This window comes from Vombatus ursinus, unplaced genomic scaffold (assembly GCF_900497805.2).
Source record: "Vombatus ursinus unplaced genomic scaffold, bare-nosed wombat genome assembly UNPS02014807.1, whole genome shotgun sequence".
Taxonomy (NCBI): Eukaryota; Metazoa; Chordata; class Mammalia; order Diprotodontia; family Vombatidae; genus Vombatus; species Vombatus ursinus.
The window spans coordinates 37,274,446-37,294,391 of record NW_020954585.1 but is presented as its reverse complement, the minus strand read 5'-3'; the positions used below and the strand labels follow the sequence as shown (position 1 = coordinate 37,294,391).

Here is a 19,946-nt window from a genome sequence, read left to right as displayed (position 1 = left end):
GGGAAGTGTCATAGGGATGGGAATCTTCCCAGTGGAGCCTAGTGACCAGAAGTGTAGGAGGCTTTCTGTTACAAAGGCATTCAGTGATCAAGAGAGCTTCCCCCAAATCCTTGTCAGGGAATTGAATGATCAATTGCTCTGGAACAATTAACATCAGGGAAGACAAAAATATCCCTTAGCTGCTACTCATAAGAGAGAAGTTCTCACCCAGAAGAGGAACAGAGCAACAGGGGTAGACTTGCTAAAAACAAACAAAAAAACAGAATCTTCCCGATAACCACTACTACCCAGATGCAAAATGGCAGGCTGTAGACAGATGTGCCTAAATAGTGTGAGGGTACTTACTAGCATTTGAGACAAGCAGGAAAATCATAGGAATTTAGAAGTAGTATGGGGGGCAGCTAGGTGACACAGTGGATAGAGCACCCGCCCTGGAGTCAGGAGGCCCTGAGTTCAAATACGACCTCAGACACATAGCACTCACTAGCTGTGTGACTCTGGGCCAGTCACTTAACCCCAATTGCCTCACCAAAAAAAAAAAAAAAGTAGTATGGATAGTTCACATTATTGATATCAATGCCTGAACAATTCCTACTGTGGAAGATGAATGAATTGTTCTAGAGGCCTGATCCATTGACTTCTTTCAGACTAACACAATGGCTAACCAGAGGGGAGAGCATGGACAACAAACTGCCCTATTAGAATGGATTTACATGGTCATTAAAGAAACATTAATTTGGGGGATTTTCCAGTTGCTCCAGGCTGGTGGTTGTCTACCCACATAGAAGCAACTTCTGTCCTGAGATAGGCATTCCTGGCTTTATGATATTGGGAATGGATGTAAGTACACAATTGTAGTGGTATTGCAGTGAGCTGTAGTTCCAGTCATTCAGACGAATTGTAGTGGCAACGTCCACTGAAGACTGTGTCATAGACATTTGCCTGTTGAATTGCTTTCCAGAGACAGACTGACCACAGATGGCCACAGTCCACCATCATTGCCTATTGCCTACTAGCTGTGGGGCAGGTAGCAGCTTATAATTAATCCCCTTCTCCCTTCAACCCAGTTGTCCTTCTCTATCAAAGTGGTTCCACTCAAGCAGTATGGAATTCCAGACAGAGAGAAGATCATTGCCTTAATAAAAACAAACAAACAAGCAATTAGATGTTGGAGTCATACTCCAGACTGTCTCTTATTTCAACAGTCCAGTGTGGCCAATCAGAAAAGCTCATGGCACAAGGGTGACTTAACTATTGACTATTAGATGCTAAACCAAGTTATAGATACTGCTGTCCTTGCTGTGCCAGATCACAACGGTATATGATTCAAATTCTGATGGCCATACCTGGTGTATGCTGTGGCAGAAATGGTTAATGCCCTATTCCCCTTAAAGTCATCTGACTAGGCCCAATTTGATTTTACTTGGCGGGGAATACAGTGCACTTTTACTGTTCTGCCTTAAGGATATGTGAATAATCCTGCCATTTGCCACCAATGGGTAGGATGGATAGTGGCCAAGCTCCAACTTGACTCTGACACTATTATCCTTCACTATATTGATATTATTATAGCAGGAACAACTGAGGCAAAGTAGACACTGCCCCCTGAGGGTTCACTGGAACAAAATAGCCACATCTTTGATCTTTATGTGTGCCACTTCTATGTTCATGAACTCCAAATTCCTTTATGATCTTTTATTCCATCTTTTACTACGTCTTTTCACCCTGTCCCTCCTCACTATAACTTCTAATCTTTCTTTTCCCGGTCATCATCTCTGAACTAGCTATTGTAATCCCTTCCCTATTTCGACCACTTGGTGAACCAGTTTAACTCTATACTCTACACTAGAGTCCTTTGCCCTCTTGTCCTATTTCTATTTATGCCGTGCCTAAGCCCAGCCTCAGATTACTCCCAAAAACTGCCCCCTTCTCTTTTATTCAAAATGCTGCTGAAGAGAAAATCACAAAACTGTGTTGTACCTACTACAAATTTAGGTCATTATAATTTAAATTGAACCCTTACTTCATTAAGATTATCTTTTTTTATGTTCTCAATATAGTTGATATCCTATTCAGCACAGTGGCTATTTCAAACCTTTTTAACCTTCCTCAAGCCTCCCATAGCACTCTTCCCCCCTACCATCTTGGGTGAGGAGCTTGCCTCATTTTTAAAAAATTTAGGTCTTCTACATGTACTCTTGACCCCATCCCATCTTCTCTAGTAGACTGACCTTCTGTCATTCCCATTTTCCACCTAAGCTTCAATCTCTTCTTATCAATTGGCTGCATCCTGCTGCCTCCAAACACGTATCTCCCCCAGCCTAAGGAGAAATAAGTCTCACTTGATCCAACCATTCAGGCTAGCTATCATCCTATATTTCTCCTTCCCTTCTCAAGTAGATTCTTTGAGAAAGTCATTTATACTTTGTCCCTACAATTCCTCTCCTTTCATTCAAGTCTAAACCATCTGCAATCTTGCTTCTGACCTCCACCACGGCTCTTTAAAACCTTTTCATTTCTTCTTAAACCTTATGTGGCTCCTCCTCTGCACACTCTTTTCAGTTGAGAACCTTGCCTCATATTGTACTGAAAAAAAATCGAGGCCATTCACTGAGAGCTCCCTCTTCTTTCCACCTCATGTCACAACCAGGTGCCTTCTGCCACTATTACCTCCTTCTCTTGGTTCACATGAAGAGGTGATCCTTTTCTTTGCCAAGACAAACCCCTCAGTATTCACAAGAGATCTCATTCTAGCCATTCTTCTCCAGAAGACTGTCCTCGCCATTATCTTCATCCTCTAATTTTCAATGGCTCCTTGCCTGCTGCCTTACAAACATGCCTGTCTCTCCCATCCTCAAAAACTTCATTCATTGCACTAGTTATTGTTTCATGTCTTCTCCCTTTTGTGACTAAACTCCTTGAGAAGGCCATGTACAGTAGGTTCCTTCATTTTCTTTCCTCTCGCTCTCTTTTTAACTCTACAGTCTGGCCTCCCACCTCATCATTCAACTGAAACTACTCTTTCCATAGTTATCAATAATCTTTTAATTGTTTAATCGAATGACCCTCCCCCAATCCTCATCCTTTTTGACCTTTGAAGCTGTTGACCACTTTATTCTCCTCAAAACCCACCTTTCTTTAAGGTCCTTTGATAGTCTGTCTTAGTTCTCTACCAGTCTATCTACTCCTCAGTCTTTTTTTTTTTTTTTTTTTTAGGCAATTGAGGTTAAGTGACTTGCCCAGGGTCACACAGCTAGTAAGTGTCAAGTGTTTGGTCTGAGGTCACATTTGAACTCAGGTCCTCCTGACTTCAGGGCTGGTGCTCTATCTACTGCACCACCTAGCTGCCCCCCTCAGTCTCCTTTCACTGGACCTTTATCCAGGTCATGTTTGCTAAAGGTGAGTGTCCCCCAGAGCTCTGTTTTGGGCCCTCTTTTCTTCTCCCTGTCTACCAGGGGTAGGGAACCTGTGGTCTTCCAGATCCTTAAGTGCAGCCTTTTGACTGAATCCAAATTTTACACAACAAATCCTTTTAATAAAATAATAATAAAAATAATAAATCCACTTAAGGATCTGGAAGGTTCCCCATCCCTGCTCTATACTATTTCCCTTGGTGATCTCATTGGCTCCCATTATTTCAATTGTGTTGGTGATTCTCAGATCTATTTATTTAGTCAGACTTAATTTCTCCTGATCTCCAGACTTCAACTGCCTATTAGACATCTTGAACTAAATGTTCATTAGACATATTAAACCCAACCCAAAATAAATTCATTATTTTTCTCCCTAAACCCTCTACCCCTTCTGAACTTCCCTATTAGTTAAGGGTGCCACCATACTCCAATCAGCCAGGCTCAAAATACTGGTGTCATCTTTGACTCCTCTTTCTTTTACTTCCCATATCCAATTTGTTGCCAAGGTCTGTTTTTATTTTTATAACATCTCTTGCATATGCCCCCTTCTCCCCTCTGACCCTGCCACCAGTGGCAGTGCCGCCTAGTTCAGGCTCCCATTACCTTATGCCTGAACTGTTGCAATAGACTACTGGTTGCTCTCCCTGCCTCAAGTCTCTCCCTCTTTCCATCCTCCACTGTTGTCAAATTAATCTCCCTAAAGCACAGATCTGTCCATATCTCCTCTCACCCAACTCAGTAAATTCCAATGGTTCCCTATACCTTGAGGGGTTTGTCTTGGCAAAGAGAAAGACCACCTCTTCAAGTGAAATGAGTGACAGAGGTAATAGTGGCAGAAAGCACCTGGTTGATGTGAAATGTGGAGAGAAGAGGGAGCTCTCATTGAATGGTCTGAATTTTTTTCAGTACAATATGAGGCAAGGTTCTCAACTGAAAGAATGTGGAGAGGATATAAAATTCTGTTTGGCATTCAAAGTCCTTCACAAATTGACCCCTTCCTACGTTTCCAGTCTTCTTTCATCTAATCTCCTCCCAACCCCCATACCCTTCAATTTAGTGACAGTGGCTTCCTGTTGGTTCCTCACAAAACATTTTGCCTCTAGACTCCAAGCATTTTCATTGGCTATTTATTCCCTATGCCTGGAATACTTGCCCTCCTTTTTTTTTTCTTTTAGGCAATTGGGGTTAAGTGACTTGCCCAAGGTCACACAGCTAGTAAGTGTCAAGTGTTTGGTCCGAGGCTGGATTTGAACTCAGGTCCTCTCACTTTCAGGGCCAGTGCTCTAACCACTGTACCACCTAGCTGCCCCTATGCTTGCCCTTCTCATCTCCACTTCCTGGCTTCCTTTAAGAGCCAGCTAAAATCCCATCTTCTACAAGAAGCCTTTTCTGATCCCCCTTAATACTAGAATCTTCCCTCTACTGGTTATTTCCAATTTATCCTTTATACATCTTGTTTATACATAGTTTGCATGTTGTCTCTCTAATTAGACTATAACCACCTAGAGTGCAGGGACTGTCTTTTGTCTTTGTATTCCCAGTGCTTAGAACATAGTAGGTGGTTAGTAAATGCTGACTTATACAGTTGACTGTAGTCTATACCAATGATCTCTTAATTGCTAATTCTAATAGCCTTTGCACAATTATCATCCTTCTTGACCTTTCTGCAGTTCTTGACACTGTCAATCACCATCTTTTGGACATTCTCTCCTCTAGATTTCCATGTTATAGCTTCCTCCTGGTTTTTCCTCTTAACTGTAAGATTGCTCTACTACTTTGTGTATCTTCTTCCAGATCATACACCTCTCCTAACTATGGGTATCCCCCAAGGCTCTACCCTGGGCTTTCTCCCTCTGTACTATTTTGCTCTATCTCATCAGCTTCCATGGATTCAATTATCATTAACCTGAAGATGATTCCCAAATCTCTCCAGCCCTAACTTTGCTCCTAAGCCCCAGTCTCACATTTTCAACTGCCTTCTAGATATGTCCAAAACAATTTATCTTTTCCCCTAAACCCTCCCCTCTTCCAAACTGCCCTATTACAGTCAAGACCACCACCACCCTCCCACTCAGCCAAGACCAAAACCTTGATGTCATCCTTAATTCCTCACTCTTTTTTGTTTCTACCTTGAAAACATCTTTTCACATACTTCCTCTTCTCTTCATTCACATAGACAGTATCTTAGTCCTGGCCCTCAATACTACTCACCTGTAACATTACAATAGCCTTCTCCTAACCTCAAACTTTATCCGCACTCAAATCTATCCTCTACTTAGTTGCCAAAGTGATTATCTTTAATCATAAGTCTGATCATCAGTTCCCTCCTCAATAACTCCAATGGCTTTATTACCTCTAGGATCAAATATAAAATTGTTTAGCTTTTAAAGCCAAATCTGACTCCTACCTTTTGAGTCCTGTTTTACACTTTACTCTCTGCTTTGGACTCTTTGATCCAACAATGACCTCCTTACTATTCCTTACATAGGATACTCCATCTCTGTGCCTTTCACTGTCTGTTCCCTATGGCAGGAAGGCTTGTCCTCTTCACCTTTGCCTCCTAACTCTCTTGAAAACTTAGTTCAAATCCTATTCTTTTCATGAAGTCTTTGTTGGTTTCCTTTTTTCTTGCAGTACTTTCCCCTTTTAAGCTCCCATTCACAGTCTATATATCTTGTAAGCTAAGTGTTGAAGTGGAAAGAGTGCTGAACCTGGAGTCAGGAAGACCTGAGCTCAAATCTGGCCTCAGAAACTTATTGGCTGTGATCAAGTCACTTAACCTTTTTTTTTTGTCTGCTTCAGTTTCCTATCTTCCACGGTTGTGAGAATAGAATGAGATACTTATAAATTATTTAACCTTAAATTGTTATAAAAATTAGCTGTCTTGCTCATTAAAATGTGAGCTTCTTGAGAACTGCGAAGATGTGTTTGTCTTTCTTTGTATCTCCAGCACTTAGCACAGTGCGTGGCACATCATATTTGGATAAATGCTTGCTTGATCAAATAACCAAAAACCTTTAAAGCTGTTTTACCCTACTAAATTGAATGTTTATTTGTAAAGGCATACAACAGGATCTTGCATTTCCTATGTTTCAGCTGTATGACTATGAAGATATGGTTTGCTATAGAAAAATTGGCCACAAGAGTCTATCTGTTCCCCTCCTAAGGCTGTCATTAGGGATTCACTGGATGTATGTCCATCATTTTCAATCATCCTATAGAGGTGAGAAAGGTATATGGTTGTTAGTTGCTTGTGTTTCCTTGGACACTTAAAAAAATTGGTGATACCTTTTCAATTCTTCTGTAACCTTTCCCTCCTTTGAGAGATTTAAAAAATTAATTCCTACCTACATTTAAAATTGTTTCAACTGCCAGCATGGATTTCTTTGTTATTCTTCCTGAATTCATCTCTTAAATTAACATGTCTATTTTTGATGGTAGAGTCCAAATATGGTGGTTTTGTCATTAATGATGAGACTAGATCATTTAGAAATACTGGCAAATTTTTTCCATTTCATGTCTATTTGTTATCCTTCCAGTTTCAACTATGTATGCAATTGGGTCTCATACTATGCTTGGCTTTCTTTCTGCTGCTCAAGGCTTTTTAGGGCATATTGATTGTAATTTTATCAGCCTCATCCAAAACATTTTACAAATGGGATTGAGCTCTAAACCAAACTGCCCTTAGCCACCATGCCTCTGTTTAATAAAAAACCAAATATTTGCTTACTATAGTGACTTATGGAGTCTCAGTCTCATTTGAACTGTTCTACAAATGGTTAAACTTCACTAGGATTATGGCAATAGATTTCCTTTTTTATGTAGAAAAATGCAGAATGTTATATACAGCCACTGTATAGTTTTACAGTTAGTATTGTCAATTTTCCCCCATAAGATACTATGAGAGGATTATTTAGAAGTGGTTACAGAGTAAAAATATACTAATAAAGTATTTTAAAATGATGATAATCAGAGTAAATTTCCTTTTATCTGTTTCTTATTTTTTCAGTTTAAAGATTGTTTGTATAGGTTGAGGTTTTGCTAACTGGGCAACTAGGTAGTGCAGTGGATAGAGTACTGTGCTGGGCCTGGAGTTAGGAACACAAGTTAAAATTTGGTCTTAGATGATACTAGCTGTGTGACTCCAGGCAAATTACACTAACCTGTTTTCTCATCTGCAAAATAGGGATGATAATAGCACCTATCTCTCATGGTGGTTATGAGGATCAAATGTTAATAATTATAAAGCACTTAGCACAGCACCTGGAATGTAGTGCTATATAAATATTAGCTATTATTCTAACTGTACACAAGGTAACCCAGCTTTATCCTTTCTTCTACTCTGGTGATGTTTCTGACTGTTCCTCTTTGAAATCAATGATTTAACTTTCCAGTCAATGTTATGACTTCACACACATGACTCCCAGTGATCATTTCCTGTTCAATCAAGTTCTTTTGTTTGGAAAGTATTGTTTCTTAAGAGTAAATGTGTGACCAAATTAATGAATTCTTTAAATTCAAAATTCTACTAAGTGAATTTATTTTAAGTGAGAGATTCTTTATAATGAAAGATTAACTTTCAGAAAACAGTAAAAATGGAAAACTATTAAACAGCAAGAAACATTGGTAGACACTTTCAAATCTTATCATACAAAGGGACATAATAAACTGAGGAGTAAGTGCCACTGCATAATCTATACAGCTTTCTTCAACAAGCTGCTTTATGACAGCAGAAATTTTACTCTAAATGCATAGGGCTTGAAGAAACTGCATATAAGCTTTTAATATGACTAAGCAAATGTGAAATAAGACCCTTCAAATACAGATTTCAGTAACACACAGTTTACATACAGCAATAATTTATTCTAAATCGTTCATTTAGTTTCTGTTGAGACATAACCCACGTCTCATTAATAAAAGAGCAGCCATCTCACCTCAAATACCAGAATATACAACAAGTTACAGCATAGCAAAAATTAATTCTACCTACTTTCAGATAAAATCTAATTCAGGTAAAATAATTTCATTCAAGGTTTTATTGTTACACAGATTTCCTTTTTTTAAGAGCACAAACTAGTGTAAATTTTTACACCATAGCTATCTATGCACATTATGTGACCACAGAACTGTTAATCATTACTTCAGAAATTGAACCATCAGTTTCATTCATGCAGAAGAGCAAGCTGGGAAAATTTGTTCATTTGGAACCACATTACTGTGAATTTCACAGTCACATGATTAATTTTTGGATTAGATGGACTCTTGAGTATACTAAACGGAGTTTTTTTTTTTTGCATAAATAATACCAATTTCTCCCTGATGTAAGTTTAGTAATTTTATAATCTAGAAATGATTGATACACAGCAATATATTGTACCCTCTATCTGTAGTGTTCATTATTTTAAGACAAGCAATAATTAAAGGATCATGGTATGGGATGCTACTTAAATACATGTAAAACATACTGTACAAATATACTTGCTTTACCAATTTTTCTCTATCAAGTGTCCCTCCAAAATATGACCAGTGAAGACAAAGTATACTATTAAATATGGCTTCCAGAACAAAGACCCTCTAGCAAGAATCAATCTATTTACAAAAAATTCTTATTTTTTAAAGTTTCATTTGAAACAAAATTTCTACATAGCAGTTGTAGATAATACATAATTTTCTTTGTTTCACCATTTTAGTTCTTTTAAACAGAAGTTACCAGGTAAGATCCAGAATGGCGCTTTGGGCTTTGAGCTCCACCAGATTCTGTGTTTTCAGTTTTTGAATCTCGTTTTTTTGTGCTGTTATTTACTGGTGTGGGGATCTGTGATGGGCGAGCTGAACTGCTATCTGCACTGCTTTTCCTAGGACTTGGATTGTAATTGAAAGGAGTCACCCTGGCAGCAACAGTTCCACTAGGTGAACTGTGCTTGCTTGAGTTAGTAGAACTGAATGGTGTACGCTCAGCAATAGAACTTTCACTAGTCTCTGGTGTAGGAACAAGATTGGCTTGTCCCGATTTTGTCTCAGTAGCCTTTTTGTCTGGGCTATCTATCTGAATGAAAGAATTCAGACGGTTTTCTAAGCCTACAGTGCGAGCAGGAGCACTGCTGCCATTACCCCCATTTGATTTTCCCTGATTATCTTTTGAATCTTTATTACTAGAATTAACCTTTTCTGAAACAGTGTCAATCACTGGGGGTGTATTTCCAGTAGGTGATCTTCCTGATCTAGGGTTATTAATAGGACAGTCCTCAATTCTTACCCACACATCTTCTGTCTTGGAGACAGCAGGTGCCATTTGATAAATTAAAGTCTTTGAATCGGCACCATTTGTAGCACCTGAGGAAGTAACCTGGGAAACACTACTTATGGGAGTCATTTCATTTTCTTTTATTTTTCTCCAAGTTCCTTTTGCTGGCCCTTGGTTTTCTTTAGTCTGTTTTGTTCCCAGAAATGAGCTCACATGTTTTTCATCTTCACTTTTTGCCTTTTCACTGGATTCTGATGAAGCAGAGAGAATTGAGGAGGAACTTCCAGTTCTTCTCCAAGTGCTTACACGAGGAAGTGATGATGAATGCTTACTATGCTCACGCTTCCAAGTTCCTGATCTATTAATTGGAAGTCTAGAAGGACTCTCAGAATGCGAGCGAGCTATATCATGGCGCTTTGTTGATCTTCCATCATTAAACTCTACAGAAGGATTAAGATTAGGTGGGAGTTTTCGCCAGCCACCAGTCTGAATAGCTGAATGTGTGGATAAAGACATATCAGGGAGGGATGGACTTAAAACTGGAGTCTGTACCTGGGATCTAGTAGGAGAATCTGGTCTAGAAGATGAAGACAAAGATTCAAATGATGCAGATTCTTCCAATTTTCTCCTTAGTGTTGGGCTTGGAGTTTCTTTGATGAAAGTTGACTGACGCACTAAAACAGGTCTTTCTGATCTGTCAGATTCACTTCCACTAGATTTAGTTGAAGACATTCTAGAAAGTTCAACTTTTTTATTAGTTCCATTGCTATTAGTTATCTGATTTAGTCCTTTGGAGGCAGATTCACTTCTGGGTATATTACTGGCATTCTTGGATAAACCTGTTTGCTTATTAAGGTTTTGCTGGCTCATCTGTCTTCCTGGAGATGTATATGACATTTTCCCTGAACCTGAGGACTTAGTTGAAGCAGTACTGGGGGATGATGTCCGTGGCAGCTGAGACAATTTGTTAGGAGGACTTATTCCATTTCTACCAGGAGAAATTGAGTTTCGTCCTGGGGACTGCATAGGTCTACTCAATGGTTGCTGAGATGGTCTTGAAGGAGTTGAATCTCTAGATCCTGATCTAGAAGGTCCTTTACTTGAACCACCTGGTTGGGATGTCTGCCTGGTCAAAGGACTTAATTCTGATTTCACTGATGGCTTAGCTCCCCTAGGAGAAGTACTAGATGCTGGACCCTCACTGGGGCTTTTGGAAGCTGGGGTTTTGAGGGATGGGCCCTTTTTGGAAACTGGACTTGTACTTGAAGAACTATTTCGGATTCCTGGAATGTGAATCATTGTCCTTCCTCGAGAAATTGAAGGCATATTTGTTTGCAGGGGTTGTTTCAAGTGGCTTGAAACTTCTGAATTAGAACGAACTTTTCCAGTGATCAAACTTTTATAAACTTTCTTTCCTCCTTTGATTCCTTTGTTTTCAGACTCTATTTTTTTAGTTTCTAATGTACTTTTCTCCCCAGGCTTTAGAATTCGTGGACCTTTATTACTTGTAAAGGGTTTTTCTTCTTGATCAGGTGTAAGATGAAATGGTGATCCTAGAGAGATACCTGATTTTAGTGAAAGAATGGAATCGGAATCAGATGAAGCTTGTCTAGATAAACAAGCAGCAGCAGCAGCTTGATGTAAACTACTCACTATAGAATTTGCACCTTCTTGAATAGCTTTCCAATCAAAGTTCTCTGAATCAGGAGAAAAACCATGTTCTGAATCTGGTCTCTGTATATCTCTCAAATCTAATGTCAAATCTTCTGCTAATATACCATCCATGTTTCTAGGACTAGGCTTTTCATCATCACCTTTGAACCTTGATGGCCTTTTCTTTTTTGGCATTGCAGAACTGATACATTCCTGCAAAAGGTCATCTTCAGAATCTATGCTAAGAGAACTAAGTGAACTGTTTCTTGAAAAACACACTGGGGTATCTTCAACATGGAATGACTTAGGAGCATAACCTGATGTCTGAGGTCTATTTGGTTCTACCTGTGACTCAGGTGGCTCAGTGTGTTTAGTAGGTTCACTCTCTTTGTTATTGTTATTTTCCTGGTCAATGTCACTGAGAGAACTCAGAGATGAATTTCGAGAAAAACAAACTGGGGTATTTTCAATTGCAAAATTCTGTAACTTTTCATCTGTAGCTGCTCCTCTGTCTGGCATATCTTTGGATGACTGAGGAAAAGTGGACTGCTTCTGCAGCAAGGGTTTAGACTGACTTCGATCTGTAGGCTGTTTTGTACAAATCTGTGTTCTATTACTTGACTGTTGATTTGATGTTAGTTCTATATGGTTATTAACTTTAGCTTCTGTCTCCTTAGCTTCTTTTCCTTTCAACTCTGCCTTTTCCCTAGAAAGGTCAACATCATCATCATCAAAGTCAAGAGAACTCAAAGAATCATTTCGTGAGAAGCAATAAGGAGTTCCCTCAATGGGTGTATAGTGATGTGGAGAATCAAATGTGAAGCTTCCTCTCACACGTTCTTCATTATTTGGAAGCTTATCAATAAAGTCTCTTGGATTGTTTTTCAAGTTCAGTTTCTTTGAATCTTTGTTATCTGAGTAAGATCTTTCAACATTCAAATTTTTTGATTCTGCATTTTTTCTTATACGAGTTCTATATTCAACGCTTTGTGGCATTGGCTTTACTGGTGATGTAGGTTTCTTTTTCTCACTGTCTAGTGGGCTTTTACTGTTTCCAGATGAAGATGCTGATGCTTGTTGAATCTGATCCATTATCTTCTTCACACGGAAAGGCTTGTGACTCTTTCCTTTAGGCATAGCTGAATTAATGCACTCAGCAAGGATTTCACCTTCCTCTGTTTTGTTGTCATCTAATGCAGAGGTAGTTACACTTGGAATTTTTCCTGTTTGAATATCATCTGTATTTCTACCTTCTGTAGGAATAGTATCTCTTTTTTCAAACTCTCCTAATTGTGTCCCTGTGCCAGTACTTTCAATAACAGCCAGCTCATTTGGAGGTGATTCTATTGTGAGATCACTTAGAGATGTAGCTGTGGAAAAGTTTATAGGTGTGCCTTCTACACAATATACCCTTGGCATATCATCTCCAGGAGTAAAACTAACATGTTTTTGAGCTTGCAACCTGTTTTGTGAAGGAAGAAGTTTGTACACAGGCAGCTGACTTGGTTTCCTGGCCACTGGAGGAGGTATTTTTGAAGCAGCTTGTGAGGGCTTTTTGGCTTTATGTGAAGATTTCGTTGGCATAGCAGAAATAATACATTCTTCTAATATTTCAATATCATCATCATCAGAGTCCTCCAATATGTCTTTCTCAGATTCAGTAGGTTTCTCTGTCTTTTTCTCCTTGTTTTCATTTACATCTTCTAGTGGCTCAGGCTCTGTTTCATTTCCATGGTCATTTTCTTGTACAGGGGGCATTATTCTTAATTCCACATCTTTCTGTATAAAAGGTTCATCAAGGCTCAGAGCACTTAAACTAGATGAACAAGAAAATCCATCAGGAGTACTTTCTGTAGCAAAATGTAACAAGGTGTCAGCATCAGGTAGCACTTGGACTCTTTGAACTGCAGCATTTACAGCAGCTTGCCTAGGTCCACTTTCTCTCTTCTCAGTGTTTGGTATTTTACTTTTTGTTATCTCTCTCTTAGTTTGCACGGCTTGAGGAGGAGGTGGGGTTTTACTTCTACTTGGTGGCATGGTTTGCCCAGGACTATCTGGAAGATCACTAGGGCTGATGATGCCACTTACCATTCCACTACAGGGTTCACTTTGAACAGAACTTGCAATTGAACGACTCTCAAAACTATCTAGTGAACTGACAGAAGTACATCTGCTAAACATGAGTGGAGTCTCTTGAACATAATGCTCAGGTGGACTTTTAGGAGTCTGAGCACCACTTTTTGCTGGAGATTTGGCACCTGAAGAAAATTCAACAGCTTTATGTCTGGCTGAGTCTGAAGGTGATAAACTAGCAGTTTGGAGTCTGTTGGCTTTGGTTCGAATATGTTGTGATGTTGATGGAACCTCACTTATTGTATCATCAGTTGACACGCTTCCACTGTTTTCTTTCAGTTCTGCTATCTGTAGATTATTAGTAGTCTCTGCCCCACGGGTTGTCTGATCCCGTCCTATTTCATCTTCAGCAGATGACAAAGAAGACAATGAACTGCATCTTGAAAAACATATTGGTGTATCTTCCACACAGTAAGTCTGTATTGTTTCCTGGTTAATAGAAGAAGCTTTACAAGAGGCAGTCTTCTGAGTCTGACCACTTCTATTCTGTGCTGAACTTGGATGAAGTTGATTGTGCCTTTTGGTACTAGCTGAAGTAGTTGATGTATTTCCACTACTTGAAGAGATGTGATCTGTTTTATTACTTTGTACAGATGAACTCTTTGAGAATGAAAAAGATGGCTTCTGTGAGGAGGGAGTAATATCTGCTGCATATTTTAAACTATAATCAATAGGCTGATCCACATGATGTTCTTCTTCGTTATATTTTATGCTATAATTTGTTGGTCTGTCTTCTTCCTCATGTTGTTCCTCTTCAGAATAACGTTCACTGTAGTTGGTTGGTTTATCTTCATCATAATCATCTTCATGACACAAAGACTGGTTAACTTTCTGATTAAGTCCATGATTTGAACTAACTCGATTTTGTTCTGATCCACTGGCTCCCCTTGATCTATATGGAGAAACACATTCTTGCTGTCCAAAACGTGACTGAAACTTAATATGTTTGTCATCAGTGCTTTCACTATAAGCAGAAAAGGGTGTGTTTTGACCCCTTGACTGTCTCTGCTCATTTTGTTTGATTTCATCTTCTATTATATGTTTTGGCCTTGCCCATCTTTCATTCTGTGAAGGACTTTGTCTTCCAGAATTTAACTGTTCATCTGAATATTTAAGGCTATAATTTATTGGGGTATCTAATTCTTCATCATTATCATCCATATGATTTGCACTATGAATTTTATGAGCTAAATCAGCTGGATACTGCCCATAACTACAAAATTTACTTTCATCATCCCCAGAATAGGATTCAATAGAGGGTTTCATTTGACCTCTTTTACCATAGCCATCACTGCTACTAACACTATTTAAACTGTCATTTGAAGATCTCTTATATTCCATTTTGGCATAAGGCATAGGACATGTTCTATTTGAATTATCTGATTTCGGAAAGTTGTAAGTGTTTGAATGTGCATGGGCAGCAGATGCTCTTCTCAACGTGTTCCTTTCTTCTGCTATACAATGTAATTCTGTTGTAGATCCTGAACCTTGGTCTTCTTGTGCATGAATTCCTGATACTTCTTCCATGACTTTAGCAATCTGGGCTGTAGCAGTAGAGAGCTGCAATCCTATTCGCTTTGAAGAATTTCCAGAATTTTCTGTTGCTGGATGAAAGGTGCTTAGTCCAATTCCTCGTTCTCTGTCCAAGCTCCGGTCTTTTTCAGATCGAGAGTTTTCCAAACTTGTCCTTGATGAAGAGGATCCTGGCAACACTGTAGTATTCAAATATGGTGAAAGTACAGTCATATTTCCAGTATTAAAATTGTCTGACCTACTGTCCTCATGACGATTAATATCAAAAGCATATTCGCTATATAAATTTTGTTTATGTCTCTGTTTATTACGATGAGACGTCTTCGGACTTAAATTGTCAATATTGTCAAAAGTCTCAGATAAATGCTGAGCATCTAATTCTGCTTCTAGTGCTTTTTGCTTCCTGACATGAAGAGATGGCAGGCTTGAACCAGGAGACATAATATTGGCATCCTTATACTTTGCAGGTCTGTTTGCCATAAGGTTCCTCAATGCTGCAGCACTGCCCATAGCAATCATTTTGTGCTTTGAGTGAATTAGGTTCTTAAGCATACTAACTGCCCCCATGTCCCATAATGCTTCTTGGTCTTTTGTGTTTCTTGCGGAGAGGTTCCACAAAGTTCCACATGCATTGCTAACTATTGTCAAACTATGAGACTTTAAGTGCTGTAATAAGGTTTGTAAGCAACTGTTTTCTCTCAAGATTTGCCTAAAATAAAAAGGAAACAGTAAAGCAAACATTATTAAGGTCAATTTAAATAATACATATTAACCAATATATACAAAATTTTGAATTTGGGCCTCTTATCTCTTAAAAAATGACATTAAGATTATTTCATGAAGGCCAATTTAGTGATCTTTAAATTCCAAAACATCCCACAAACCTTCAGTTGCTTTTCTTTTTTGAAAGTAAGTAGATAGTTACTGTATTCACAGATAACACTACTTTCAAATTTAAGTACCAGAATATCTTTCAAAATCATACAGTTGACTATTCCTTTGCCCAGGCCAAGGGAAAAAAAAATATGTTTGAACACAGGTTAAGCCAGGGGTTCTTAAACTGGGGAGTGTGGACTTGTTTTTAAAAGTATTTTTAAAGTTATATTTTGATACAATTGGTTTCCTTTGTAATCTCGTATATATTTTATTTTATGCATTTAAAAACATTATTCTGAGGAGGAGTCTATAGGCTTCACTAGATTGCCAAAGGCATCTTGACAAAAAAAGGGGATGGGGGTTAAGAACCACCCCTGTGCTAAGCTATTTACATTTCTTGGAAGAAGTGGGAAAAATGGACAGGCAACCCTCTATATGTGTTGTACTGAGGGTATAATAAGGTATAATGTACTGAGGATTTTTAAGTCTTGAATTCTTAATCTTTTCAGAGATGTGGCATGCCACTGACATCTTCTTGATTTTGTAGGTCTGTTCTTTTTGGTACCAAAGAAGTCTGTATTATAAGAGTCATATGAATTAAAATTAACTTCAAACACCTGACCAAGATTTTTTAGTACCATTAACTCTAGATCTTTTACTCTCTATGGCTTTAACAAATAAGAACCTGCTGAATGCTAATATTTCCAATGTCAGTGGGCTTTTGACTTGGTTGGTGAGGATCTATGGGCACAGATATCTCCTTCAGTGGCATAGCAGATGAATATGCTGAAACTGGTCTTGGCATTGCTCTCAAATGTAGTAAGATAGAAAACAGAGCCTGGATTTATAATGTGCCACACCAGTTGAGTATCCAGGCTCCTGTACTCTGCAAGTACATTACTCACACCTTCCTCCTTCTCTCCTCATTTCCCCAAGTGTATAACAAAGGGGTTCTAGGTGCTCCTGGAATTTGAATAACCCTTCTAACATTCTAGCAGTCTCAGTAACTGGCTACATTCTACAATTAGGTTAAATAAAATTATAACCAACAGTAAGAATTTGAGCCATTATCTTCAATAAAATTAATCATTTCAGCTCCTGATAAACTTTACTAATAGGGTCAGGTATCCCTCTATCTTGGGTTAATCATTATATTTTTCCTCTTTATATACACTTTGCTACAAATGTCTTATTTTTTGAAGTTTGAAGGGGGGAGCTTTAGACCACCTTGTCAAAAATAAATTTAATTCTCTCTTCCCAAGTTCTATGAGCCTTTGGAACTTTAGAATGTCCAGTTAAACAAGTATTAGATAAGTCAACCATTTTCATGATATTAAGACTACATGCTTACTTAAAATTTTACAGTTTACAAAGCACCTGAAAATATATTATTTCATTTAATTGTAACTGAGGCTCACAGAGACTAAGGTCATATAGCTAATGGTAGTGGAGCCAGGAATCTTCTGACTGAAGTTTTGTGCTCTTTTAAAATACTCATCTTGAATAATCACTAATAAACATACTTTGTGCTAGTATAGTAATATGAATAAATTAATAGCTATTTGCTCATAAATATATACATTTTGAGCATGGAATTAAAATTTTTATTTAAGTTCATTCTGAAATATGCACATGTATATACACATATTATTTATCTATATACCTGTGTTCCTCATTTGTGGCTATCAAGCTAGACACATTCCGCAGTATTCCACCTCCACTCTCAATGATGGCTAAAGTATTTGTTTGGCTCCGGTAAGTTAGTGTGCCAACCAAAAATGCAAGAGCACCATCAACAGCACAGATATCAGCTTTATTTTCAGTGCAATGTGCTGACAAATTCCATAAGGCACTCAGTACGCTTTTGAGGGTGGATTCCTATAAAGAAAGAGAATACATAACATCTAATCAGATATAAAATTTGTCTCTTAGCGCTTATAATTGTTTTCTTTAGAATGATACTTATTCACATTCCCTTTCCCTTTTTAACACAACATTTAAAACATTCGGATTTTCCTCTTTGAAATACTCATTTTTGAGAATCGAAATAAAATACTAAAGAGGAATGAAGAGATCAATAAGTCAGGAATGTTCTTATTTTTAAAAATCAACTAAAAATAAAATTATTAAGGTACTTAAAGACCACAGCAATCTAGACATTAAGTAATTCTATAAAGGAATTTCTTACAAAGGGCTTAAAATTATAAAACATTGTAAAAAATGGATTTATATAAATTATGAAAGCATTGCTGTTAGGAAAACAACATAAGCTGATAAAATAATGATAAAATATGCCACAAGAATAAGCTAAGTTGTGGTACTCTACAGTCATATTCTCAGTATACAAGGATCAAGATGACTGGTGAAAATTTGTCTAACCTCTGACCCTGGACTTTTCTTTTTAACAAGTATCAATCCCTCAGTAAGAATTTACTAAGCAGCTAGTCATCACACCTAATTAGATATAGTAGGGCACTAAAATTTATTAAGAGCTTATTGTGTGCAATAAACTGTGTTTGGAAAGTACAAAATTTAGATAAGACAAGGCCCCTTTAGACAAGATAATCTCTCAAGAAGTTTACAGCTTAGTGGGGGAATAAAATACCAACAAGGATATTAAGAATACACAAAAGTACCTGATAACTGCAGTAGAGAGTTACAAACCAAAGTATTATTAGAGATCTGAGGGAAAGATGATTAACACCAACCATGTGGCACTGTAGTTTTTTTTTTTAAGATGAGCTGGATTTCAACAGGTAAACATAGGGAGTAAGGTTATTCATGTGAGTATACATGAAAATATAGTATGTCTTTTGAGGGGGCTGTGAGCTATTCAGTTAAGCTGAAATGTAGCATGCCCACGCGTGCGTGCGTGTGTGTGTGTGTGTGTGATATGAGAGAAATCTGGAAAAACAAGAAGGTGTCATATTTTGGAGTACCCTGAATTGCAGAAATAAGTTCTAAACTTCACTTGGAAGGTAAGAGAAATCCAGTTTTAGGTAAGGCTTCTGTGCACAAATCAAGAAGAAAAAGCATCTGAAAAACGGGTGGGTTAGTAGGTTAGAAGGTGCAAGAATGCCACATATAGTTTGATGTGATAAGAAGAATACAGTTGCTTGTCTTTCAAAGAATGAATGAGACAGAACATTATGAAATGTAAAATGGATAATTTTGATTACATTAAATTTAAAAGGTTTTTCACAAACAAAACCAATGCAACCAAGATGAGAAGAAAAGCAGAAAGCTGGGAAACAATTTTTACAGCAAATGTCTCTGATAAAGTTCACTTCTCAAATATATAGAGAACTGAGTCAAATTTATAAAAATATGAGTCATTCTCCAATTGATAAGTGATCAGGGGATAGGAATAGGCAGTTTTCAGACAAAGAAATCAAAACTATCTATAGTCCTATGAAAAAATACTCTAAATCACTATTGATTAGAGAAATGCAAATTAAAACAACTTTGAGGTGCTACCTCACACCTATCAGATAGAGTAATATGACAGAAAAGGAAAATGATAAATGTTGGATAAGATGTGGGAAAATTGAGACACCAATGCACTGCTGGTGGAGTTATGAACTGATCTAACCACTCTAAAGAACAATTAGAAACTAGGCCCAAAGGGCAGCTGATCCAGCAATACATTCCTAGGTCTATATCCCAAAGAGATTAAAAATGGGGGGAGGGAAGGGAACTATTTATACAACAGTATTTATGGCAGTTCTTTTTGTGGTGGCAAAGAACTGGAAATGGAGGGGATGCTCATCAATTGGGGAATGAATGAATAAGTTGTTGTTTATGATTATGATGGAATATTACAGTGCAATAAGAAATGATGAACAGGCAGACTTCAGAAAAACCTGGACTTACATGAACCGATGCAAAGTAAAGAAAGCACGACCAGGAGAACATTATATACAGTAACAGCAACATTGTATGATGATCAATTATGAATGATTTAGCTATTCTCAGCCATACAATGATCTAAGATAATACCAAAGGACTAATGATGAAAAATGCTATCAACATCCGGAGAAAGAACTGATGGAGTTTGAATGTAGGTCGAAGCTTACTATTTTCACTTTCCTTTT

General features: G+C 37.9%; 1 protein-coding gene across 10 annotated transcripts in view; it reads right to left on the bottom strand.

Moving 5' to 3' along the window:
• Nucleotides 1-8,171: 8,171 nt before the first annotated feature.
• The window catches only part of APC (APC, WNT signaling pathway regulator), a 145,489-nt gene continuing 133,714 nt past the window's right edge, over nucleotides 8,172-19,946 (bottom strand). For all 10 annotated transcript variants that reach the window (XM_027874412.1, XM_027874414.1, XM_027874413.1 and 7 more), the window contains 2 exons: nucleotides 17,516-17,730; nucleotides 8,172-15,685 (listed from right to left, as the gene is read on the bottom strand). In XM_027874412.1, the coding sequence (XP_027730213.1) occupies nucleotides 9,109-15,685; nucleotides 17,516-17,730 (6,792 nt within the window). In that variant the 3' untranslated portion in view covers nucleotides 8,172-9,108. The remainder of the gene's footprint in view (nucleotides 15,686-17,515; nucleotides 17,731-19,946) is intronic.